This window comes from Nothobranchius furzeri, chromosome 15 (assembly GCF_043380555.1).
Source record: "Nothobranchius furzeri strain GRZ-AD chromosome 15, NfurGRZ-RIMD1, whole genome shotgun sequence".
NCBI lineage: Eukaryota > Metazoa > Chordata > Actinopteri > Cyprinodontiformes > Nothobranchiidae > Nothobranchius > Nothobranchius furzeri.
This window is the reverse complement of record NC_091755.1, coordinates 44,875,992-44,902,717: the sequence shown is the minus strand read 5'-3', so window position 1 is coordinate 44,902,717 and position 26,726 is coordinate 44,875,992. Positions and strand designations below refer to the sequence as shown.

Below are 26,726 nucleotides of genomic sequence, written 5' to 3'. Positions count from 1 at the left end.
ACTCTGGAATTGATCAGGAATTGGACTGATGGGCAGAATCAGCAATGCCGTTGATACTGACAAAAACTAATCGATTCCCAGCCCTACTCACAAGCACAACGTTCTCTTCAACAACAGTAAAACGCCCAAAACGCTGGTAGACAGTTTACCGTTAGTCTGATCAGGAAACGGCCGGCAGTGAACGAGTTAAAGCTCTAATGGTTCCTTCCTGGTGATTTGGAGGAAAAGGGGTTTATCAGAGAAGCACTGGTTGGAGAACGTTCCAATCATCAGCTCATAAGGAACAATGTCTTCATCCGAACACGGGAATGAGATGACCTCGATTCAGTCCAGATAAGACAACTGCCGTCTTACTTCTAACCCAGTTAATAAAAATAGGCTGAGAGGAAACCAGGACTGAGAGGACACAGGCCTCGGTGGTTAATTCCCAAAACATGAGCGGGTCAGGCTTTTGTCTGCAGCCAGCTGTAGGAAAACCACTAAAACATTTATGTTTGTGACACCTGACCCACCTGAGGATGGTCACCCCTCAGGCTTTTGATTTTCTGCAGGTCAGCAGTTTCTGTTACAGGAAGTCTGATCTGGTTATTTACCCTAACAGCTGATTTCTTGATTTTAAAGGGATACTAAGCAGTTATGGCTTGCCTCTAGCACCCCCTAGTGTCTGTTTAGTAAAACTAAAAGTGAAACTTATCCTTGCTGCGCATTCATCTTTTTGAGACCTTAACTCGTTCACTGCCAGCCGTTTCCTGATCGGAAAGCCCTTCGCTGCCAGCGTTTCTACTGGGTTTTTTAAGAGTCACACAACGCCGCACGCTGGGATGATGTCGACGCCGAAACTACCGAAACAAAGAGTAGACTCACTTCTTACATCAGGAAGAATCCACGCGTTCCCAGAGTTACCCGTTCTTTCATAATCCGTTGTCTAACTGTGCTCGGCAGAAGCTGAACCAGACAAATAAGCTGTGTTCATCATCTAAAGCATGCAGCAGCTGCACCAGGTCAACACGGGCCGGACCGGCACTCTGAAGTGTGACAGTCTGGCCACAGAGGGCGGTGGGGTCTGAGTGGCAGTGACCCTGTAGAGGGCCGTTTTAGCACATACCGGCTGGTTAAAAGTACGGAAAAAGTGCTAAGAATGGCTTCAAATGATCATCATGGTGGATGGAGGACGACTTTCCGTTGTTACCAGTGGTAGGAAACATCCGTGTTGTTTAACTTAATAACGTCCTTTACGCTTTATCTGGTGTTTCTGGAACGATCTGGGCTTTGGGTCACAGAGTCTCACAGTCCCATGAAAACAGCAAAGATTGTTTTGTTTTAAATAAAGTTGATTAAAATAAATCTCAGGAAACTCAGAATCGATCAAAAATCCATCATGGCTGTTCAGCTGATTACCGTTAAGAGGCAGAGCGGTAAAGATGGCTGCCAACCAACGCTAGCTAACACAAAAATGGCTTTAATGGTTTATTTTCATAATAAGAGACAAAGCAGCAATCCTAACTGCGACCCACGTGATTAATTATAAACTTCATACAGACACTCCTACATACTATTGGGTGTGTTATTCGGGTTTTACAAATGTAATTTTTACAGATATAATCTTAAGCCTGCTGCAATCGGCCTCGGATGACTGTTAGCTCAGCAGAAACCTCGCTTTTCACGGCGTTTCCGGCCTCACGAGAAGCTGGGGTGAAGATAAAACTCGCCCTCAGCCGACTACGTGAGCTGCCGGCTGAGCTGGAATACTCTAGCGGCCAATCAAAGCGCGTGTGCCGCAGGCTTTAGGAACCTCATGACCTAGGCACAGACTAACTGTGCCCCCCCCCCCCCCCCAGGGGTCACGGAGCCCGGGTCAGGAACCACTGACATGAGTCCCAACAGCTCACGGGACATTTTAGATCATTTCTCAGGATCACACCGAAATGTGACCAAATGAGCTGAACTCCGGTGTTTGAGTGACCAGCAGGACGTGCGTCTCCAGAAAGTCGCTGGACTTTATCTGCACCAACCGTTTATGAATAATTATGTAAAAATATAATATTACAGAATCTCTGAAGCTTTTTACAAAGTAAAGTTTACTAAATAACTCAAACTGCATGACTGATCAGTCTGAATGCTTCCTCTTTGTTAAGCAGCAATATGGAACGGAAGGAAATGACTGTAAAATTATGATAATAATAAAAAAAGTTGGGCTTTTTTTCTGGTCCCTGAACGCACCGTAGCAGTGATGACTGAGAATGGATGAAGAACCCGTGCCTGTATGTGAAACCTGATCATAGGTCAGGTAAAACCAGCTGATTTAAACCAACATGGAGTCGACCTAACAGAAAAACTCGGACCAGGATCCGGATCCGGATCTGATCCCTGATTCCAGACCATTCGACTCCAAACAAAGAGCAGATGTCCTGTTATTTAGCCCGAGCCGCACCTACAGCTCTGCAGGACTGTTTCATGAGACGTCTATCTGGCGGTTCTTCAGCTGGAGTCGAAGAAAAGTCTTGTGGGAAATCGGGCGCCGACTTTGGCGGCTCGTTCCACCTTTAACTCTCAGGAATGAGTGAAGAAATGATGAGACTCTGAGGAGGAGCTGACAGCTGATCTATAGAGGAGGCCAGCAGTTCCTACAGCTGATGTCTTAATTACATCTCAGTTCATGAGCTGCTCTGATCAACATGTCTTAACGCTACTTCCTGGTCCCTGAGAGGACGTCCTCCTGGACATGAAGAATGCTGCACCTCCCTAAAGCTCAACTCAGTTATTCACACGACTTTATTTAATAAAACTAAGAGTACAGCGAGCTGTGCTTTAAGGAGGAATACGCTGGTTTGTGCTGGACCTGCTGGACTTTGGTTAGAAGCAGAAGTGAGGACTGAGCAGCAGAGCCCTCCTCTCCGTCTCAACCGCGGTTACAACCTCTGCACGGTGCGGTTCTCTTGTACTTGGGCAGCCAGACGACGTGGCGTGACCAAATATGGTTATTTGAGGGCGTTTTGTATGTTAATGATAGTTTCTACCAACGTTTGATAACCGAGGGACCTGCTGCATCAAAGCCCACCTGTCCCTAAAGCGCGAGAGGGCCACAGGAGGCCGTAGTTGACCGGTTCCACAGTGGGACTGGCCTGAGACGCTGTACTGTTTGGATATGTTCGGGCGTATTTTTGGTCGTTTGGGCCTGCTGGTGTGGTTTGTAGGTTCTGTCTGGAGGGCAGCCATTGCTGCTTTTATTACAATATTCATCCTCTTAGTGAGACGATCACTAACAGACGATTTTAGCCGCCAAACCCGACCGCCTCAGCGTCCGTCTGCCACAGAGCATCATTCTGCTGTGTGAAGAAACGTCGGAGTGTTAACGGCAGAACAATGGAGCGCTGCTGTGCCACGGTCCCCGCTCCAGTCACAAGGCAACCATTCAGGCTGAACCAAACCTTCACAGCACACCACTTTTACCCTCCACACAAGTTCACGTCAGGAGAAATAACCAGATATGGATCCTAAATTATCCTCACGTCCAGCCCCTCCCACTAGACAGGATTAGCTCCCGCTCCCAGATCAATGCCGGAGCATCGCGGCATCTCCTGCAGGAGGAGAGAGGACGTGTGGCTGTGCTGCAGTGCAGCAGGGAGGCTAAGCCACTGCTGCCGTTTCTGGAGCCACAGATGTTTAGGAGTCCAGAGGTGATCCGCGAGCTTCTGGGTGTGAACGCCCAGCCCGAGACAACTGCTGACGTATGACATCATCGCATCCTGAAGGAGCGGCTGATTGTTGAGTGGTTAGTGGAGGTGAAGGAAGCGGTGTGGGGTGTGTGATAACTCCTGGAAGATGCCGACCGCTGCTTTCTGAAGAGATTGGGTTGCATTAAACCAGACGTTAGCGCCTCTGAACTGGATCTCTGAACAGATCTGGTTCATTAGAGAATGATTCTGTTCTAATAATGAGACAATAAAAATACCTCCTCTTGGATAACATGAAATGTAAACGTAACCCAACTAAATCAAAGCTCCAAAGGTGTTTCTAATTTTAACAAAAGCCACAAAAACAGAGAAAACTGACTTGCTGAATCAGACAAAGTTAAACAGGATTGTTTCGTGCCCTGGACGTGCATCCCACACATCTCCAACTGAGAGATGCTATCCCACCAGCATGGGCCAACATCTCTACAGAATGCTTCCAGCACCTTGTTGCACCAACGCCACGTAGACTTAGGGCAGTTCTGGAGGAGAGAGGGGGTCGAACACCGTATCAGTGTGGTGGTCCTCTAGGGGAGAGCAGATCTAGAGACGTTACAGCACACTCTCTGTCCCTGAACCTTTTCCTGTCCGTAGGAAATTCTTGATCCGATTCCATGACCTCACTCTGAACTTAACACTAAACCTGAGAGCTCTGCTACAGGGCTGGACGACAGTTCAATAGATCGACGGTGGCACAGGAGTTAAGAGTGAAATCAGCAGGGCATGAGGATGGTTTCATGTGTTCTGAATGAGGCAAACGTCCTGCAAGTCTACAGGAGTAAAGACAGACCATGATTGGGAGGGAGGGGGTTGGATGGGAGGCAGGAAGTAGATGGAGGTGATATTTCTGATTTTATTCTGAAAGAACGCTAGAAAGTTGTTAGTCAGACGAGTAAACGGGCACAAGAGCGGCGTGAGGAGAAACATTCTGGTTCATGGTGCCAAACAGGACTAGAGTCATTTCTGTTTGCAGCGATCAGCTGAGCAAAGCCAGCGGCCCTGCTACTTTTCACCCTCTCATTCAGAGATGTCATCGGTTCTTTAAAGTGCAGCCCGTGACTTTTTATCTAGTTCCAGCATCCCTCGGCTCTGCAGCGTCTCCCTCTGAGACGGTAACTGTTCTGAATCCAAGGACTTTTCCTCTTGCTAGAAAAAGTGATCTGCTTAACAGGAGCTACTTTATCTAAGATGCTGCAGCATTGATTATCCAATGACTGGATGAACAAGCTTGGATCATCACTCTGAACTGACACATATGCACACACCATGCTGCGGGGGCACTGGGCTGCCAGTGGCTGCTATGGGATGGGGGAGGAGCCATGAGGACAGAGAGGACAACACCTGCTTTCATGTCTCCAAAAGCCTCTAGAACCACAGGAAAAGCAGCTAGATGGCTCGTTTCATAACGCGTCACTAGAGGCTGAGTAAAGTTATCAGCCTCTGCGGTTTGATTAAATACTAAATTTTAGCAGCGATGGACTTGTGGCACCAACACGTCGACTCCATGCCGTGGTTCTGTTCTGCTCAGCAGGTTCTTTCACAGCGCTGATAGAAATCTCCTGGGTTAGTGGCTGAACTGAAGAGGAACACAGCGTGAAGAGAACTTGTTGATGCCACAGTTCCCATCTCTGGATTTAACAAACAGAAAACTAGACAGTAGTTTATGTGTACAGTAGTTGATGCCATGAAGGTCGCACGCGACCGAACCGCTTATATTATAATGAATGATTACTCGCTTGGAGCATGGCTTTTTTCTTCCATATCTACTTTAAACAGCAGATTTAAGTCACCATCCAAGGAAAAAAGAAAGGTGCCTGGAAACTACATGAACACATTAATTTAGTTAAAACACTTCAAATGTAGAAAGATGAAAAAGATGAAATACTCATTCAGCACCACTAATATAAGCGTTAAAAACCACAGGCTGCTTTAGATGCTTTTGTGACACCACCAAAGGAAAGCATCGACCAGTCCACGACAGAACCGGCTCTGGTGCTGGACGGAGAATCAGTGGACATCGACAAGAGGCGCAGAAACCCATAACACAGATCAATAGATTTTAGGATGGATTTTCTCCCAGCTGTCAACAGTTATTGTTCCATAATGTTGACAGCAGCGACATAAACAACAACAAGTTCTGTAACGACCCAGAGGAGCCGACTGGGCTGTGTGTGTGGCTCTCAGCAGGAAGATGGGGGGGTACATCTCTAGTCTGCGTGTGTTTCCACCTTTACCACGATGACAACATGACATAACAGCTGATCTGCATGCAGCGGTGATCTGATGTGACCCTGCTGCTGCTCTAACACACCGTTAACCCTAACCCAGGCCCTAGAGGCAGCATGCCCCAACTCCAGAGGGGGGGCCCAGTGACCCGCGTTCAGGTGAGGGAACATCATAAGGAGTCTGATCCCTCACCTAGAACCCGTTTGCCATGGCGGACCCAAGCTCAGACAGAGTCCTCAGCTGCTAGGATCGCTGGACACTCGTGTTTAAAGGGTTAATAAACATAAACTAAAGGCTACAGCTGTGTGTGACGTCTCCATACCTACAGCACACAGCAGTGTGATGACATCACAGTATTCACCAGTAGCAGCTGGCTTATTTATTATGCAGCTTTAATTTAGGTCAGAAAAGAGTCAATTTAATCTACAGTTTGTGCCTTTTCAGATATTTACGGTTGTGTCCTTTGGGGCTGAAGCGCTGATGCCAGCGCCGCTCCTGAGCCAACGCCATGTTTGTAGTTTTACTTCATCGCAGCTCTGCCATCATTGTAAGAAGGTACGAAGATCTGCTGTAACGGTGTTCAGTCTGCCCTCTACCAACATAAAGAGCTGCGATTGGCCCAACCTACACTCAGCAGAGCCAATGGCAGCCTGCTACAGCAACAACGCTCAGCGGCTAGACCGACCTGCAGAGCTACATCTCTGCTCTTACTACAGTCGGTCTAGATTTCTAGGCTGGCACTTTCAGCTTCCATACGGCGATTCCAACTTTATTTAGAAAGGATTGATGAAGGAAGCACCGAGCCATGGGTGAGGTACACCTGCACACGTGCACAAGTCCCTACAGGTGAACACGAACAAACAGGCTTAGTAGTGAAAAACCAACATGCATCTTTGGCTACGGTAAACCAAATTCATCCTGACCACTGACACTCACGGTGTGTGTGTGTGTGTGTGTGTTCCCCTGAAAAGAACAGCGGGATTGGGTGAGTTGAGGGACTCTGACGGAGGAACTGGTCATCAAGGCGGTGATCAGGAGTATTTAAGTTTCCATCTGGGATCTTTAGAATTCATTTTCACAGCCAGAAAGACTTTAGTCCATCTTCTCCCACCCTGGAGCCTCTGAACGTCCACCTGCGCTGCTGGAGGACAGCTTCCAGCGTTTTAGTAGATCTGGTGATTTTCACCATGTCCACCAGTTTATTTATAGAAACTAAAACTCGTTTATCGTCCTTTTCAGGCCGCAGTGAGTCATGTTTACAGAAATATCCATCCCATTTATGAACAAGACAGCCATTAAAAGGTGATGCTGGTGGAAACTTACTTAGAGGTAAACTAGGCCAGGATGTTGGTCCGAGGAAGGTGAAACGGTGGATCTTCAGACCTGGACCCCTTTAGCCAGGTAAACGTGTTATTCGGCCATGTTGCTGAGCTGAAGAAGCCCCCGGATGACAGAAGTAATCAGATTATTATCTCGGAGTCGAGGCGTCCCAGGGATTACATCAGTGGCAGAAACCCAAAGCGAGACTTTTGGAAGCTCGCTTCACCTCCGTAGATCTCGGTCCGGATGAGTTTCTCTAACGTCGGTGTGCGAGTCAGAAGTTTGGATTTCCTCTCAGATGCAGCGAATCATCCCATCGTCGGATTTACATCAGTTCTGGGAACTTCAGGAGATTTTTCCTGCTGTTTAAGATGTTTTATATAAATGTTTGTGTGAGTTTCTTTCCCTCAGGAGCTAACAGCTAAATGTGGCACAGCTTAAAGCAGCTCCAGTAACTATCAGCTATGTGGTGGCACCGATCCCGTCCAGCAAGAAGGATGGAGGTTCAAAACTCGGCTTCATGCGTAGGTTTCCTCTGGGTACAGAGAAGAAAGGCTAGAAGCCGTCTACGATGGGTAAAAATGGAAATATTTACACACAAACACAATAAAATGCCTGAAAGTAAAGACTCTGAGACCACCACTGATGTGTAAGAGTCGTGGCATCTAAACACCAACAGCAGATGATGGATTCATGGTTGTTTTCTCCAAGCTGTTAAGATGATAACCAAAGTGATTGGTCTCTGAAGACCGGTGCTGCTGTGTCCAAGAACCCTTTTAAGACCTGGAGCTGACGTGGCCGGGATGGAAAAGCCTCCGTTGTTTGTTGTGCTGTTGGCGAGGACGCCTCCGGCGATGCTATGAGGCCGTTTCCAAACGCTCAGCTTCAGGGTTAAGCAGCACGAGTCTGACCAAGACAGACGGGAGCCTTGAGTTTTGGGCCTCGGCTGGACTTACTCTTCAGGTTCTCTTAAAACCCCAAACAGGTTTACAGACAGGCAGTCTGATGGTTTCCAGTTAACCAGTATGACTGGAGCTTGGCCCAGCAGTGGTGAACAGGGATGTGCACCAACAGGAGGAAATGGGAGCAGGTGTATGACAGCCCTGCAGCCTGAGCTTCATCCGTTGAGGACACCCACGATTCCACTTGGATTCACTTATTAAACGATTCGCACGACTAACACCACTGCCACTGCGCTTGTTCATCGTTCAGGTTTGTTCTCACATCGTAGCTTTTCCGTACTTCCACACCAACTCTGCACACATTAAAATGACCAAAAACCTTTGAGTCCACCATCTCGTCCATGTTAGACTGAACACACCGCCTACACACTGCTGCATGACACCTACAGGACAGACGTCAGTTATGAAAATGAACACGGGCGGTCAGCCCCCCCCCCCTGTTAGAACGCACGGCGCACAACAAGCGGGAATAGAGGCGGGAACAGCTTTTTTAAGCCCCACTGACTTGCATTCACTCTCTCTGACGTCAGAGAGCCGTGGTCGGCCAGTAGACGGCCGTGACTTTGGCTCCCGTTGCGTTTCCTCCACTGGTCCGTCTCTTTACGTGTCCGGGCGGAACATGTCGTTTTTATGTTCCTGCCACGCTTTGTGGCTGGTTTTCAGCATTTAATTATAATCGTTAATGAACGTTATAAAATCCATGTTGGATCGGCACACGTCACATAGCGATGCATGGATTCAACGGCGAATCGACACACCGCTAGTTTCCGTCATGGATGAAGCTGATGTTGCCATGCCAGGAGAGACCAGAACCTCTGAGGGCCACCTTGATCCATGAAAGCAAGAGTTAAGGTGGTTCTGAAGATTGAAGGGGTCCAACCGGGTAGCATGGACGAATGTATGTAAAGTTTACAGACATGGATGAGTCAGCTGATGATGAAGGTTGTGGTTTGGGACCCTAATGGGCTCTTGGCTCCTAGCAACAAGCTCCTGCAGCTCCTGCAACTGCAGGAGCTCCATCTGACCTTAGAGACGCTGAACATGAAGACCCGAGAGGAGAAGCACTTAGCATGAAGACCGTCTGGCTGAGCTGATGGAGAGAAACGGAGGTGCCATTTAGTCAGATGATTTGTCTAAAAGCTAAAAATGCTACAGATACACAGACTCGGCTAACACCAGCTGAGACGCTGCTGGCCCGTCTGTATTTAAGCCCGTGCTGATCCCAGCCCTAACCCTTAACACACAGCTGAGGCTCAGAGGTACAAAGATAACAAGTTTTATTTTCTGAGCCCAACCTCAGACAGCCCCGATGACATCATCACAGCTTTGTTGTCAGGTGTGATAAAAGCTTCTCCAGCAGCTCTGAAGACCAAACCAGGAGAAGTGAACCCATGTCCTGGAGCCTGTCTAGTGATGCTCTAATGAGGGCGCTCGTCTCCAGAAGCTGGTTGTCTCACCTGCAGACAGAAGCACCACCACTAAGTGAGACATCCCCTGGAAGGTCTCCAGATGTGGGCGTTTGTGTGTCGTGATCAGTTTCAACCGGGAACGCTCAGGTTGGATGCGTTAGAGCTACATCAGAAGGTTTGTGAAGGTCAGTCTTTGGTTAAAGCTTCTGCTCTCTGCCTGCTCGGCGGCACAAACACATTCTCCTCTCCATCAGCTCGTAGAGCACAAGTGGAGCGATGCTCTGAGGAGCAGTCGGTCTGCACCACAGAAGTCCGTCACGGCCCAAATGGGACACCAAACAACAATACAGCCACATATGTTCACCAGCAACACGTCACACCGGCTGGCAGGTGCAGCTCCTGCCAAACGCACAGCCAGGCTAACGCGGCTAGCAGTCTCCGCCTACATCATGAGGCATGACGAGACATGAATCCATCAAGCATCGCAGAAGAAGACCCAGACCTGGCTTCTCACACACAGAAACCAGAACCAGGAGGAAGCCATTGTCTCTGGTTTAGGAGCAAAGACGGACTGATGGAGAGGATGGGAGGATGAAACGATGGAATGAGGACAGATAGCATATAGATAGCTCACCGGGTCGCCTTCTTCCTTTTTCTCCACCTCTATCAGCACATAATCCAGGCTAAGTGTGTGTGTGTGTGTGTGTGTGTGTGGCGAGCCGGCGCGGGTACACACCGCTACATCCCCTCCTCTCCCTTTCTCTGATGATCCGTCTCTCTCTCTCTCTCTCCTCCCTGGGATTTATTTCATTATTTCCTTTCTCTCTGCCTTGCTCGCCCTTCCCTCCCCTCCCCTCCCCTCCCTCTAACTCAGCTGTTCTATTCCTTCTCTCCAGGGTCTTACTCCTCCTGGTTATGGCAAAACGGTCCTAGGAAATGTTTATAAACAAACAAACAAACAGAGGAGCAGGAGTCCTGCATGTCCGCCCTGATCTGAGCTGCACGGTACAACACTCCCTCTCTGTGTTCGCTTCTTTTCGTGCATCACAGCAGAGACGCAGGCTCCTCCCAGAGAGACAGCAGCGCCACACAGCTGAGAGGAAGAGAGGAGGATGCTGGGAAAAAGCAGTGGTAGTGTGGAGGAGGAGGGGGAGGAGGAGGGCGGGGCTTGTTGGTGACGGAGAATATGGTGGATGGCAGGGCAGCCTCCATCCGCCGAGCTGATCATCCTGGATTTTAACATCTCCTCCTCCTCCTCCTCCTCCTCCCACCCTCCATCATTACCTCCACACAAAGGGGAGTCTGTTCACACACACACACACACACACACACACACACACACACACACACACACACACACACACACACACATGCGCGCACACACACACACACACACACACACACACACACACACACACACACACACACACACACACACACACACACACACATACACATACACACACACACACACACACACACACACACACACATTCTCACACACACACATGCGCGCACACACACACACATCGTAAACATGTCTTGACTATTTCTCTATTTACCATCTGTGGGAATGATCTGCAGCAAATGCCAGAATTGTTTAGGTGGAGTTGGAAAGCAAATGACACATTTAATGGTGATGCATTGTGAATAAATTGAAACATAACGGAGACACTTTGAGACTACATTGCAACGGTTTAGTTGACAGATGAATCCCAGAGAGATCCCGGGTGCTTGTCCAGGCGCCTTGCTTACGAGGACACGGCCCTTCCTTGGTCAAAGAAAACAGTTAAATGGAACAGACTTGCGTCACGTGACCGCGGCTTCCACGGCGGTAACATAACGTCACGTGACACGGGAGATAATACGTATAAAATATAGCGTTAGTTTCAACATAAATATATGACGAGCCTTTTACTTTTAAATTGTGTCCATGTTTATTAAATTAAATATATAAGTGAGTTACTACCCGCTAGCCACCGAAGCTGCTACTACTAAGCTACTAACCAACCATAGAGGAGTTCTTTGGATCTAAAATAACATTTTAAATGAGCTGACTTACTTTTAAACTTGAAATTTGTCCCCAAAGTAGCTGCCGGCTTCTGATGCGCCGTCCTTTTGAAAATACAGCGGTGTATTCTGGGTAATGTTTGACCAAGGCTAGGCTACAAGACACCTCCCATGTGTCCTCGCTCAGCTAGCTAAACGGCTAATAAACGGAGAACACACGCCTCGGTGGAACATGACGTATCTCCTAGGCAACCGGGGCGGGGCCAAGACATCAAGGCGAGGTTCCTAGGCGCTGAGAAACACCACCCGTCTCAGATCATCCCTTTGAGCAACAACTGCTGTGATCCACACCTTCGTGGTTCGCCTCTCCGAAACATTACGCTACTAGGTTTGTGTGAAAAGAAGGAATGAACTCACTGTCTTCTCCTGGGCAGGGCATTCCGGGCTGCTCCGGGATGGAGGGGAAAACTGAAAGACAGGGACAAGTTGGAAAAGTGAATTTAATCTATTTAATAACATCAAATGAAAGTTGCTTACGGGAACATCCGGTATGCGACACAGATTCCTACACGCCTGTGTACCCACGTAGAGGTCAGCTGACCTCCTGCTGCTGTGCACGCCCCGGATACGTTACAAACCACGGGGTGAACGAGCGTTTGTCCGTGCTGCCCCAAACCTGTGGAGCTCTACCTGTTATAGCTCGCAGGCTCCATCATTGGCGGGTGTTAAAGACCCACTTCTACGACAGTGACTGGTTTTACTGTGTTGCTCGTGTTTTATCTGCTCTTACTGATCAGTAATTGTGTCCTGTGGTCGTGTTTTGGTCCAGCCTGTACTCTGGCCAGCTCCCATGCTGCTCTGTAAATGTGCTACATAAATAAACTATGGTATGGTAAGCTAACCTCCACTTATAAACCTATTTAGAACATTAGAAAAAGTGGCTTTTTATTTAACTTCACTGCAGACTAAAACGTTCCTACAGTTATTTTTATCACGTTCTGTACAGTTAAATCGATGCGTCTCTTTCTATAATTCTCTCTAGAGAAAACTGGACGAGGAGAAATGCAAAATTACTGCTTTAAAACATTAGATGGAACTTTTTAATGAAGATTCGGTCCAACAACAGGATCTATGTGAGGAAATGTGCAGAAGGTCTCCGGTTCATCAGTAATGACAACAATCGTCTTTGACGTTTCGACTGATTGATGGTTTCTATCCCTACAGACCATCAGGCCTGGGGAGTTTTAGCAGGAACGAGGAGCAATCTCACCGTGCAGCAGCAGTCCAGATCTCCTGGTCCGACTGTAAATCCGAAAAGCCTCGTCCAGCTCCATCTGTGAGGAGATAGTACAAGGATCCCCTAAAAACACAAAGAGGTCAAAGTTCAGGAGCGTTTGTGTGGAGGGTCAACTGCTTTTCCCTCACTGGGATTTACGATAATCACCAGGAATTAATCAGGAGTCCCTCATCACCTTCATCGTCAATCCACTTCAGCGTGATGGGCTGTTGCTTAGCAACACAACACATGACTCTCACTTCCTCACACAACTCCACAAAGGTGAGCGAGGCCGACAGGTCAGTGATCAGCACACACCTGAAGACACACACAGACACGGGACAAAACATAAAAACACAGATCTGACTCAGAAAATGAGAATTTCATTTGTTTTTATTACGATTAAGAAGAAGAAATGATGTTTTATAGCACCTGGCAAGATTAAAACCTAACCCTAATGTGTTGTCTCACAAGGTGACAAGAAATAAACAAAATGGCCACATCTGGTCACTGAGACATGCTTTAAGTCTTGATATTAATATTATTATTAGTAGTAGTAGTATTACTGTTATTATTAATACTATTATTAGCATTAGTGGTATTATTATTATTATTATTATTATTATTATTATTAGCATTATTGTTATTATTACTACTATTATTAGCATTAGTGGTATTATTATTATTATTATTATTATTATTATTATTAGCATTATTGTTATTATTACTACTATTATTAGCATTAGTGGTATTATTATTATTATTAGCATTATTGTTATTATTGTTATTGTTACTAATATTATTAGCATTAGTGGTATTATTATTATTATTATTATTATTATTAGCATTATTGTTATTATTACTACTATTATTAGCATTAGTGGTATTATTATTATTATTAGCATTATTGTTATTATTGTTATTATTACTACTATTATTAGCATTAGTGGTATTATTATTATTATTAGCATTATTGTTATTATTACTACTATTATTAGCATTAGTGGTATTATTATTATTATTATTAGCATTATTGTTATTATTACTACTATTATTAGCATTAGTGGTATTATTATTGTTATTATTATTATTAGCATTATTGGTATTATTGGTATTATTATTTGCATCAATATTGTTATTATTATTATTAGCATTATTGTTGTTATTATTATTATTATTATTAGATATTGTTATTGTTATTGTCATTATTATATTATTAGCATATTGTTATTGTTATTATTTGCATCATTGTTATTTTTGTTATTATTATTTGCATCATTATTGTTATTATTATTATTAGCATTATTGTTGTTATTATTATTAGCATTATTGTTGTTATTATTATTAGCATATTGTTATTGTTATTATTATTGTGATTATTATTATTATTAGCATATTTTTGTTATTATTATTATTATTATTATTATTATATGCAGCACAAACAAGAAACTTTTACTCTGAAAGTTGAGAAAACATATTTTAAAAAGAAAGTAATCAAAAATTAATTTAAATAGAAGACAAACATGTTTTTAATGGTCACCAGCAACATTTTATCACTGAGAATAAAACTAAACAAGAAGATTTCGTTCATCTTACAGAACCATAACAGTTATCACACTGGTGATTACATCCTGCTTTCATATTTCACCTGCAGTAAAAACTAACCCTGGCCCAGCGGCACCAACACAACTGCTTTGGTGAGTCACTGGATGAGCTGCTGAACAGGTGATTGACTCAATAAATCAGGTGTGTTGGAGCAGAGAAACAACTAAAACCATCAGGGCAGAAGGTCCCCAGGACCAGGGCTGGACGCCACTCAGACGCGTTGCTAACCAGTTTAGACAAGGCCTCAGCCTTGAGAAACCTAGAAGAATCTTGTCCAAACACGACATCCCAGTAAACTTGAACCCAACAACACCCTCAGACAGAACCGGGTCCATCCTGAAGACTAAACACCCAAACAGAAGCTCAGTGGCGTCGTTTATGCAGTCCAGTGTGGTGAGGACTGTCCAGATGTTGACATCGGGGAGACTAAACAACAAGTACACAAGAGCATGGCACAACACAGGAGAGCCACCTCTTCAGGTCAGGACTCTAGTCCACCTACACCTGAAGGACAAGGACACATTCTGGACAGAGAAGACCGATGGACTGAGAGGAGTGAAGGATGCCATCTTCCAGACTGCTGCACCCCGACTTTGGAACGATCCTCCTCTTTCCTTACGTAGCGTTGACAGTCTGGACACTTTTAAAACAGCTGAAGACCCTTTGATTTAAGGCTGCAGTTACTTAAATATGTAGTTTCTTATTTTTCACTCTAATTTGTAAACATCTTTCATTTGTTTTATGGTATTTTATTATTTTATGACTTTCATTTCCTGATGTTAGTCTTTCCATTTTGAGATCATTGTTTTATTTGTTTTGATCTTGGTGATTCTATGTTATAAGTTTTGTATAAATAAAATTTACTCACCATCTATTTCAAACATTAAAACCCCACTTTAAATAGGGGCGGGGCTTAGATTTCACCTTTCCGGTACCTAAAATGCAGCTTTGAATCTGATCCCTAAGCAGCTTCAGTCTAGGTCACACCTTCCTGTGTCTAATCAACACAACGATTCATCAGGGGATGGAGAGGAGGGGTACTCGGAGTAGTTTCTGCTCGTTAACAACAGACAGCTACAGCTTATAGCTTGACTCGCCCATGTTCCAGTCTGAACTGACAAAGCTCCTCGGATGAGAACCTTTTGGATGTCCACTAGAGGGAGCCCATGAGCAGGTAGAGGTGTGTGCACCACAGGTTCAGAAACACAGAATTGGACTTTTCTGGCTCCAGACTCTGGACAGACTGACTTTGCCCTCGTTTGAATACTGAAGCTGTAAAACACTCGACACGAGGTAAAATCAAAGGTCATGAGGTGTTTATTATCAGAGCTTCTTTTCTATCAGCTCTGGCCTTCACACACCTTATCAGCTGAAGGCCGCCTTAAAGATGAGCGTGAACGCTGACTTCCTGTCCTGGAGGTTCTGCTGGAGACACAGGTCTGTGGGCAGAGTGTGTTCACACCCAACAGCCCTGCTGCTCTGAACCCTAACCCAACATAGAGCCAGCTGTGTGTGTGTGTGTGTGTGTGTGTGTGTGTGTGTGTGTGTGTGTGTGTGTGTGTGTGTGTGTGTGTGTGTGTGTGTGTGTGTGTGTGTGTGTGTGTGTGCGCGTGTGTGCATGTGTGTGTGTGTGAGCGTGTGTGCATGTGTGCGTGTGTGTGTGTGTGCATGTGTGAGCATGTGCGAGCATGTGCATGAGTGAGCGTGTGCATGTGTGTGCATGTGCGTGTGCGTGCGCATGTGTGAGCATGTGCATGAGTGTGTGTGTGTGTGTGCATGTGTGAGCATGTGCATGAGTGAGCGTGTGCATGTGTGTGTGTGTGTGTGCATGTGTGAGCATGTGCATGAGTGAGCGTGTGTGTGTGTTAGCATGTGCATGAGTGAGCGTGTGCATGTGTGTGTGTGTGTGTGTGTGCATGTGTGAGCATGTGCGAGCATGTGCATGAGTGAGCGTGTGCATGTGTGTGTGTGTGTGTGTGTGTGTGTGTGTGTGTGTGTGTGTGTGTGTGTGTGTGTGCGTGTGTGAGCATGTGCATGAGTGAGCGTGTGCATGTGCGTGTGTGTGCATGTGTGAGCGTGTACATGTGTGAGCATGTGCGTGTGTGTGTGTGCGTGCGCATGTGTGAGCATGTGCGTGTGTGTGTGCGTGCGCATGTGTGAGCATGTGCGTGTGTGTGCGTGCGCATGTGTGAGCATGTGCGAGCATGTGCATGAGTGAGCGTGTGCATGTGTGTGTGTGTGTGTGTGCATGTGCATGTGTGAGCGTGTATGTGTGTGAGCGTGTACATGTGTGAGCATGTGCGTGTGTGTGTGCGTGCGCATGTGTGAGCATGTGCATGAGTGAGCGTGTGCATGTGTGTGTGTGTGCATGAGTGAGCGTGTATGTGTGAGCGTGTACATGTGTGAGCATGTGCGTGTGTGTGTGCGTGCGCATGTGTGAGCATGTGCATGAGTGAGCGTGTGCATGTGTGTGTGTGTGCATGTGTGAGCGTGTACATGTGTGAGCATGTGCGTGTGTGTGTGCGTGCGCATGTGTGAGCGTGTGCATGTGTGTGTGCATGTGTCAGCATGTGCATGAGTGAGCGTGTGTGTGTGTGAGCGTGTACATGTGTGAGCGTGTGAATGAGTGAATGTGTGTGTGAGCGTGTGCATGTGTGAGCATGTGCGTGTGTGCGTGCGCATGTGTGAGCATGTGCATGAGTGAGTGTGTGCATGTGTGTGTGTGTGTGTGTGTGTGTGTGTGTGTGCATGTGTGAGCATGTGCATGAGTGAGCGTGTGCATGTGAGTGTGTGTGCATGAGTGAGTGTGTGCATGTGTGTGTGTGTGTGCATGTGTGAGCATGTGCATGAGTGAGCGTGTGCATGTGTGTGTGTGTGCATGTGTGAGCATGTGCATGAGTGAGCGTGTGCGTGCATGTGTGAGCATGTGCATGAGTGAGCGTGTGCATGTGTGTGTGTGTGTGTGTGTGTGTGCATGTGTGAGCGTGTGTGTGTGTGAGCGTGTACATGTGTGTGTGTGTAAGACGGCGTCTGCCAGGTTTGTCAGGTTAAAGGTAAACCTCAGCTGGACTGGAGGTGAAGCAGACAGGCTTCCTCAGTAGGAACTACAGCACCCGTCTACACCCACACACCTGAGTGTGGAACTACAACACACACAAACACACTCAGGTGTGTGAACTGGAGCTTGAATATTACATAATTGGGACAAAGCTAACTTCACCGAGGTGTAATAATGTGGATCTACTGTCAACGACAGCAGGAAGTTTACACGGCTAGCTTCCCACTGCAGCTCCACATGCCACCCAGACTGGTTCATTATTGAAGCCTAAATTACGCCCAGGTGTGGTCCTAAATCAGACCCACACCTGTTTCATTTAACTCAGTGGTAAACATCTACACTCCCCTAGAGCATTACCAGGACCACCACACTAATACGGTGTTTGACCCCCTTTCTCCCTCAGAACGGCCTTAATTCTACGTGGCGTTGATCCAACAAGGTGCTGAAAGCATCTTTAGAAATGTCGGCCATATTGATAGGACAGCATCTTGCAGCTGATGGAGATGTGTGGGATGCACATCCAGGGCACGAAGCTCCCGGTCCACCACATCCCAAAGATGCTCTATCGGGGTGAGATCTAGTGACCGTGGGGGTCGCTGTAGTAGTGAACTCATCGTCATGTACAAGAAACTAGTTAGAAATGACTGGAGCTTCATGACCTGCTGGAAGTAGCCATCAGAGGACGGGTACATGGTGGTCATGAAGGGATGGACATGGTCAGAAACAATGCTCAGGAAGCCCGTGGCATTTAAACCATGCCCAGTTGGCACTAAGGGGCCTAAAGTGTGTCAAGAAACCATCCCCCACACCATGACACCTCCACCACCAGCCTGCACAGTGGTAACAAGGCATGATGGATCCATGTTCTCGTTCTGTTTACGCCAAATTCTGACTCGACCATCTGAATGTCTCAACAGAAACGGAGACTCATCAGAGCAGGCAACATTTTCCAGTCTTCAACTGTCCAGTTTTGGTGAGCTGGTGCTAATTGTAGCCTCTTGTTCCTGTTTGTAGTGGAGATGAGTGGTGCTGTAGTCCATCCGCCTCAAGGTTGTGCGTGTTGTGGCTTCACAAATGCTTTGCTGCGTTCCTCGGTTGTAACGAGGGTTAGGGTCTTCTATCAGCTTGAATCAGTCGGCCCATTCACCTCTGACCTCTGGCATCAACAAGACATTTTCCCCTCAGGACTGCCGCATACTGGGACAAAACACGGATCACAAACACAGAACAATAACGTTTAAAAGATGGATCACAGAAGCAGTTGAAACAAGGAGGCGTGGACCCAGGACCATGAACAGGGACTAAGGAGTCTACACGCTGGACCAATCATGGGACATGGTGATCAGCGGAGGGGGCGCGGCCAGCAAGGGACGACACCTGAAGGACAAGGGACACACCTTTGAAGAGGACAAAGTAAACATGGACAGAGAAGATAGATGGTGTGAGAGGAGTAAAAGAAGCTAGCCATGTCAAACGTGAAAAACCCACTTTAAATAGGGGCGGGGCTTAGATTTCACCTGCCCAGTACCTATAATGCAGCTTTGAGTCTCATTCCTGAGCAGCTTCAGTCTAGCTTGCACCTTCCTGTGTCTGATCAACACAACGACTCATCAGGCGATGGAGAGGAGGGGTACTCGCAGTAGTTTCTGCTCGTTAAACAACAACAGACAGCTACAGCCATGAGCTTGACTCTCCCATATTCCAGTCTGAACCGGCAAAGCTCCTCGGGTGAGAAGACAAACGTCTTCATGAAACCAAAGAAGTCCAGCTGCCTTCATCTGAACCCGTTTGGATTTTCTTTGACACGGTAGAAACTTTCATTCTTATTGTTTTTCACCATCTATGAACACATAAATCACACAGTCATCAGATTTATAAACTTCTGTTATTCCAAGTTAAGGCAAGTGTGAAAATTTATCTATTTTACACATAATTATGTTTTATACATCAACACATGCTGAACTGATCTGGCCTAGAGTCTGGCTCTAGCTCCTCCTGCGCGCACACACACACATGCACACACACACACACACACACACACATGCACACACACACAGTAGAAGAAATGAGCTGCTAAACCATAAAGAGGATCAGGATTTTCCACAGAAACAATGCTTCTGTGTCTGACTGATGAATTTTCTAATAAATGTAACAAACTGATTATCCTGCTGCTGGTTTGTGTTCAGAAGCAGGAACCACCTCGTAACCACCTCCTGGTGTTTCTGCACCAGGTTCACTTCACGGTCTGGAAGCAGAGCTGCCAACAGGATTTCTACATGCTTTACCATCAGGTGAAATCTAAGCCCTCCGCCACTATTTAAAGCCCCAGTGTGTAATATTTTACCTGTTTACTATAAATCCTGTTTCCAGTTCACCAACTTCTCCTTTTTAATTAACATTTCTCACCAACATCAAGTCTAAATATTCCTCTCAGCTGTAAAGTTTACGTTTTAAATACATAAACTGTGGTCGACGCTCCGTGGTCATCCACCATCTTGAAATACAGTAGCTGTTGAGGGACATACGAGCTCCGGTTTGTGTGTTTGGACTATGACTGTAACCTGAAAGAACCAGCAGAGGGCAGCAGTGCACCCTGGAAGCCTGGAGTCTCTCTTCCTGCAGCCTGCCGTCTCCCCAACACGCTCCAGCGCTCGTCTGCTAGCCAGTGGCTAAATCAGCGTCGTTTATGTGATCTCCACAAACACGTTACTAACGGCGACGTGGTTCTCCACGCGTCACAGAGATGACGTGCTTCTCCAAGGGCTTCTTCTCAAACGTTAACTTGGACGCGGGTCTCCTTCGGCTGGTGGTCCGTGTTCACAGCACACAGTGCCTCCCCGGCTCGCCAGCCGTGGCTCACGCCAGTATCTGGTGACTAAAAGTCAGCATTGTTTGCTTGATCTCCAGTGTCCTCCCGGCTCGCTAACCCTCCTTCACCAGCCATGGCGCTGCCAGTGATCGCTCCATAAAAGATCGTTTTCTTTCTTTCTTTTTCCAGATCCGTTGGCTGGGAGCAAGCTTGTTTACGAAGCTGCTCTCATCCACGTGAAACAGGTGTTGTGGGAATTTATGTTCCCCTGAAATACTCTGTTTCCTTTAGGCAGTAGAGAGCAAATATTTCTGGATTGACAGAAGTTTTGTCCATTATGAGGACTAAACTCCCCTGAATTAAAGATGGTTAACCTGAGTGAGATTACATCCTTTTACATAATTAACGATAAATAATAGTGAACAAGGATGTTTTTACTGTACCTTCTTTATTGGTTTCAGGAGGACACATCAGGAGCCTAAGTCACCTCTGCATCACGGGTCCCGGAAGAACAAAAACATGAAGTTAAGTCAACGGGGCTACAGAGCCATTTTCTAGCCCTGGATCACACGTGTTGGACTGCTGTTTACATGAAAAGTAATGACGTGTTTCCACCACGCCAGTCACGTACTTTGAGATTTATCAGCTTGTAAAAGTTTGTGATTAGCATGACTACGCACCAGAAATCAGCACGTCACATATATGATGTCACCATATAAGCTCCTCCCCCTAGCGTAGCTGCTACTCACCACATGACCAGATTTATGGTGGTTCTTTCCTCCTGTGGGAAGTTTGCTGAACTTACAGCCATTTCCCCTCAGTTTCCTCTATGTCTGGTTCGATGACATCACTCTGGTGAAGCGCATTTGTAGTCCTGGACTTATTTTCACACAACACCTAAAATAGTGTTTACCCGTTAGAAAATAAGCGCGTTCTCGGTATCAAAATGTTCTTTAACATTCACGGACATCATATGTGAAATCCATGTCACAAAACAAGCGGAATGAGAAAACAGCGTTTTTAGCCCCGTTGACATTTATTCGTTCTTCCGGGGACCCGTGGTCCGGAAGTGACTTAGGCTCCCAATGGATGTAAAAACATCACAAACATGACATTATTACATGACATCATTTTCCAATTAAAGTCGATCACAAATGTTGTGAAGGTAGCCTGAAGTGTGACCTCCCGACGGCAGAATATTTCAGGGGAACACAATTTCTCACAACACCTGACCTCCCGGCTGACGTCACCCCTCCTCCCTGTGTGAATGGTGACAGCTTCCAGATCTAGCAGAACTAGCTTGCTTCCTTCAGCACTGGTAGGTTGATAACAGTCATAACTATAAATGCTGTGTACTGCTGGTGCAGTTATAACTTATAACTACACCAGCAGTACACAGCATTATCTAAGCATTATAAGCTCTGTGTGGGTTAGGCTAGAGAGGCTGGAGACCGGTGAGTAGGCCTCCGCAGCTGCAATACTCTCTCTGAGCTGCACGGCGCTGAAGATCGTGACTTGAATTTATCTACCCAAACATGAAAAACCCACTTTAAATAGGGGCGGGGTCTTAGATTTCACCACACGTCAACGTGTGTGTGTGTGTGTGCGTGCGTGCGTGCGTGCGTGCGTGCGTGCGTGCGTGTGTGTGTGTGTCCTACAGGGAAAAAGCAGTGATGGGAATTCTCAGACCTGAGGGATGTTTTGTTTACCTGCATCCTGACTACAGCAGTACATTAAATCACTCACACACACACACACACACACACACACACACACACACACACACACACACACACACACACACACACACACACACACACACACACACAGTCGTTTTGCATTAAATTCTAGCTTCATTGAGAGCTTGACATTTAATCTGAGCCCAAATGCTTCAAATCACTAAGTTTGTATTTATTTTTCTGCTCTAAAGTGTTTCTGCTGCCCAACACAAAGATTCCACTTCATTTGCATGTATTTGTTTAAAAAGGCCCTTCTGCGACCGGCGCGGACGCCCAAGGTGCTGAACACAACACAAATAAAAAATAAAAGCATCAAATCAAATGTAACTATGGTGAAACCAACATAGGACAGTTAAAAGTAAAAACAGAGCATAAAATACAGCAAACCAATAAGAGGCCGGGCAACAAAACCATTTTTAAAATGCTAATCCTGGAAAGCCTTGACAGAAAAGTGGGTCTTCAGGCGAGCCTTAAAAACCATCAGAAGGTGACGAACACACCACCAAAGGTGGTCCACCAACCAACCAACCAACCAGCCTTCATCCAAGAGCTTCCACAGCCATGTATGTTATTGGAAAAAAGGTTATTCATGCCTTTGCTTTCTAGTATGTTGAACTCATTGTAAAACCCTACATGACCTTTAGGTTATGAGCAACCTTTAAATAAGGGCCTATAAACGCTCCAGTGGTGACAAACTGTCACTATTTTATCTTACAAGACAAAAGTCCATGTTTGTCTTATTCAGGCAGCCTTTAAACGTTTTCCTAACAAGTATTTTCCTCCTCTACACCTTGGGAGAGAGGCAGTTGAAGGCAGGTCTCAGACCAGACCTGGTCTATGGATGACCAGGGTACAAACTGATCCAGAACACCATCCTGGAAGCCTCCATTCCACAGGTGTCTCCCCGTCCCCTCCATCCGGATAAATCCTGCCAGACACCTGCTTACACCTCTCGCGGACTCACTTACCCTCCATAATGTGCCTTCACTTTGACCCAGCCCGAGTCCAGGTCCATGATGGTTCCGTTTGACGCTAGCATATGCATGGTTCGGTTGGGTTAAACTGGCCCAACGGAACAGGTCCAAAGTTTGTGGCCCAGAACTTGCTGTCACGCCTCGGAACTAAAAGTTCTTACATAACGAGGTCCGGGCCTGGGTTTACTCCAGCGTCTTTGAAGAAAGGTAGAAGAGCTTCGGAGAAGTTTCTATCGTTTGGGAAACATTTAATGCTTCGATGACGAAGACGTTAGCAAGTTAGCTTGAGTGGCGGTAAAAGTTCCGGAAGTTGGATTTCAAATTAAAAGAAATACTGCGTCATTTGGATTGTAACTTGTGTTTCAACAGAAGGAAATGATTTTATTTTGAAAACAAGTGTCTCACTTGTGAAGTCGTCTGTAATTTAACTTGACAGATTCGTTCCGCCTCACTATGGTTACGGTAATCTAAATTCACCTGTCCCGCTGCTACCGTCGACGTCCTCGCGGCGGAGAAAGTCGCGTATTCATATCGGGATGGTGCAGATTCGTTCTGGTTGATGTACGGAAAGATTTATCAGCGTACTTTGTGTCTTCTTCCTTATTCTGGGATCTGGGTAGTCTGACAAGCCAGACTAAATACATTTATAATTTAACATTTGCAAAGGAAGTATTTGGTCTAGTTCACTACGCTAGGATCTGTGAGCTCCTATCAGTGAACACGTTATTCTGAAAAATAAAACAGTAAATATTTATAAAAGCTTTTTATTTTCTTTAAATAACTTGCAGCCGTAACTAAGACACAAAAATCTGCCTAAACAGAATTTCGTTCAACACGGAAATAGTCATTAAGCGCCACCTGCTGGCTGATTTGTGGCACCGATTTTAGAAAAGTTTAATTTTAGTTTATGAATTTAAACGAATAATTTCATTATTCGTTTCATAACTGTAAATTTGTCAGTGTTTATCATTGTTAGACATGTACTGTGATAAAAGGCTTTACAATCCATTTCTAAACTCAATAACTCTAAACCACATAGTTTTAATTTCATTGTTTTCATTTTTATATCTTAGTGTTTTTATATTTTTTGTAATGTGTTGATCTTGTTTTATTTTTCCCATGGCTGTAAAGTGTCCTTGGGTGTCAAGAAATGCGCTTTTAAATAAAATGAACTATTATTATTATAAATGTTTGTGTTTAGTTTTATGTAAAACAAAATAAAATACATTTAAAATATGACACACAAACCATTTGCTGACACAAAAAATCAGTAAACTTGAACTTAAAAATTCTGCCAGAAACATCAAAAATTTAAATTTATGGAAACTGAAATAATCTAAACCTGATGTTTGTTTTTGCCCTCGGGTTAAATGTTTATACAACTGAACAGATGTTTGTTTTTTTGTTTGTTCTAGTATTTTATAGTGTGATTCACTAGTTATGATTTTAAATTAATATAAGCCTAATTGATTATAAAAATAATAATAGCCAATAATGATCATTTTTATCTCTCGGCTGTATCAAAATTTACATTTCCGCTACTTGAATGGATTCTTTGCTCCGTCTATAATCTGATTTTATTGGCACTTTTCTCTGTAACATGCATGATTTCTTTTCAGTACAGTTGCTAAACTTACACAGAATCATAGCTCTGAGCCATCTATTCCCTTAGCCCTCAGCAGCAATGACTTCATGGGATTTTTTACAAGTAAAATTAATTCTATTAGAAACTAAATCTTTTGCATCCTCCCTAATGCGACTTCTTCTTCCTCAGTAAGTGAGGCAGCATCAGAGGTAACTGTAGAACCTCATCTGTGCTTGAACCGTTTTGATCCAGTTGAGCTTTCAGAGTTATCAAAAATATTAGCTTCATCTAAACCTTCAACTTGCATTTTGGATCCAATCCCAACCAAATTATTTAAAGATGCATTTCCTTTGGTTACTGCCCCCATTCTAGATATAATCAATCTATCCTTAGTAAATGGGTATGGGTATGTACCACAGGATTTTAAGGTTGCTGTAATCAAACCTTCACTTAAGAAGCCTTCTCTGGATCCAGATGACCCAATGAATTATAGACCAATATCTAACCTTCCATTTTTATCCAAAGTCCTGGAGAAAATAGTGGCCATCCAAGTATGTGAGCATTTAAACACCAATGCTCTGTTTGAGGAATTTCAGTCTGGTTTTAGAGAGTATCACAGCACTGAAACTGCATTAGTGAGAGTTACAAATGATATTCTCATGGCCTCAGATAAGAATCTTGTGTCTGTTCTAGTCTTGTTAGATCTCAGTGCTGCCTTTGACACAGTTGATCACAATGTTCTTTTAGAAAGACTTGAACATGTTGTAGGGATCAAAGGAACAGCATTAGGCTGGTTTAAACCCTACCTGTCTGACAGATTTCATTTTGTAAATGTACATGACAAATCTTCTTCATACTCCAGGGTTACTTGCGGAGTACCACAGGGTTCAGTGCTTGGACCAATTCTTTTTACTATATATATGCTCCCAATTGGTAAAATCATTAGACAGCATGGGATAAACTTCCACTGTTATGCTGACGATACTCAGTTATATTTATCCATTAACCCTGATGAACCTAATCGGTTGGGTAGATTACAGGCTTGTCTTGAGGACATAAAAAATTGGATGACTCTAAACTTTTTGCTTTTAAATCAAGACAAGACGGAAGTTCTCATCTTTGGACCAGAAATCCAGAAAAGGAAATTGCTTAGCCAATCGCCTGACCTGAATGGCATTACATTAATCTCCGAGAACAAAGTAAGGAACCTTGGTGTTATCTTTGACCAGGACATGTCATTCAAATCCCAGGTTAAACAGGTTTGTAGGATTTCCTTTTTCCACCTTCGGAATATTGCTAAGATTAGAAGCATACTTTCCAGGAGTGATGCTGAAAAACTAGTTCATGCATTCATTACATCAAGACTGGATTACTGTAATTCATTACTCTCAGGAAGTCCACAGAATGTAGTTAAAAGTCTTCAGCTTGTCCAAAATGCTGCAGCTAGAGTTCTGATGAGAATTAAAAAGAGAGATCATATCTCTCCTGTCTTAGCTTCCCTACATTGGCTACCTGTTAAATTCAGAATAGATTTTAAGATCCTTCTTCTCACATATAAAGCTCTTAATAATCAAGCTCCATCATACATCAGTAATCTGATTGTTCCATATGTTCCTAACCGAGCACTTCGCTCTCAGACTGCAGGTCTACTGGTGGTTCCCAGAATATCTAAAATTAGGATGGGAGGCAGATCTTTTAGTTATCAGGCTCCTCTCCTGTGGAACCAGCTCCCAGCTTTAGTCCGTGAGGCAGACACCTTGTCTACTTTTAAGAATAGGCTTAAAACATTTTATTTGATAGGGCCTATGGTTAAAATCTGATGTTAGCCTAAATCTGGACAAGTGGGGGAGTAGAGGGAGGTGGAGTGTACAGTCGGTAAAGACGGCTCTCCCTTGCCCTGCCTCCAACATGCCTCCATCTAAATAGGATAGGTTATCCAGAGTTATCTCTGTAGTTATGCTGCTATAGGCTTAGACTGCTGGAGGACACACTGACCACTTTCCACACTCTACTGCTTTATTC

The 26,726-nt window shown here is 45.1% G+C and overlaps 1 protein-coding gene across 2 annotated transcripts in view; it reads right to left on the bottom strand.

Annotated features, from left to right (window-relative positions):
• Window positions 1–23,410, bottom strand: part of prkcz (protein kinase C, zeta) — a 95,303-nt gene extending 71,893 nt beyond the window's left edge. Inside the window, exons 1-4 of one of the 2 annotated variants that reach the window (XM_015968705.3) lie at window positions 23,114–23,410; window positions 13,131–13,252; window positions 12,929–13,018; window positions 12,076–12,126 (exon numbers count right to left, since the gene is read on the bottom strand). In XM_015968705.3, coding sequence (XP_015824191.3) covers window positions 12,076–12,126; window positions 12,929–13,018; window positions 13,131–13,252; window positions 23,114–23,190 — 340 coding nt within the window. In that variant the 5' untranslated portion in view covers window positions 23,191–23,410. Of the gene's footprint in view, window positions 1–12,075; window positions 12,127–12,928; window positions 13,019–13,102; window positions 13,253–23,113 lie in introns of those variants that run through there. The other variant, XM_070544916.1, reaches the window with a different exon arrangement.
• Between the last annotated feature and the right edge of the window lie 3,316 nt (window positions 23,411–26,726).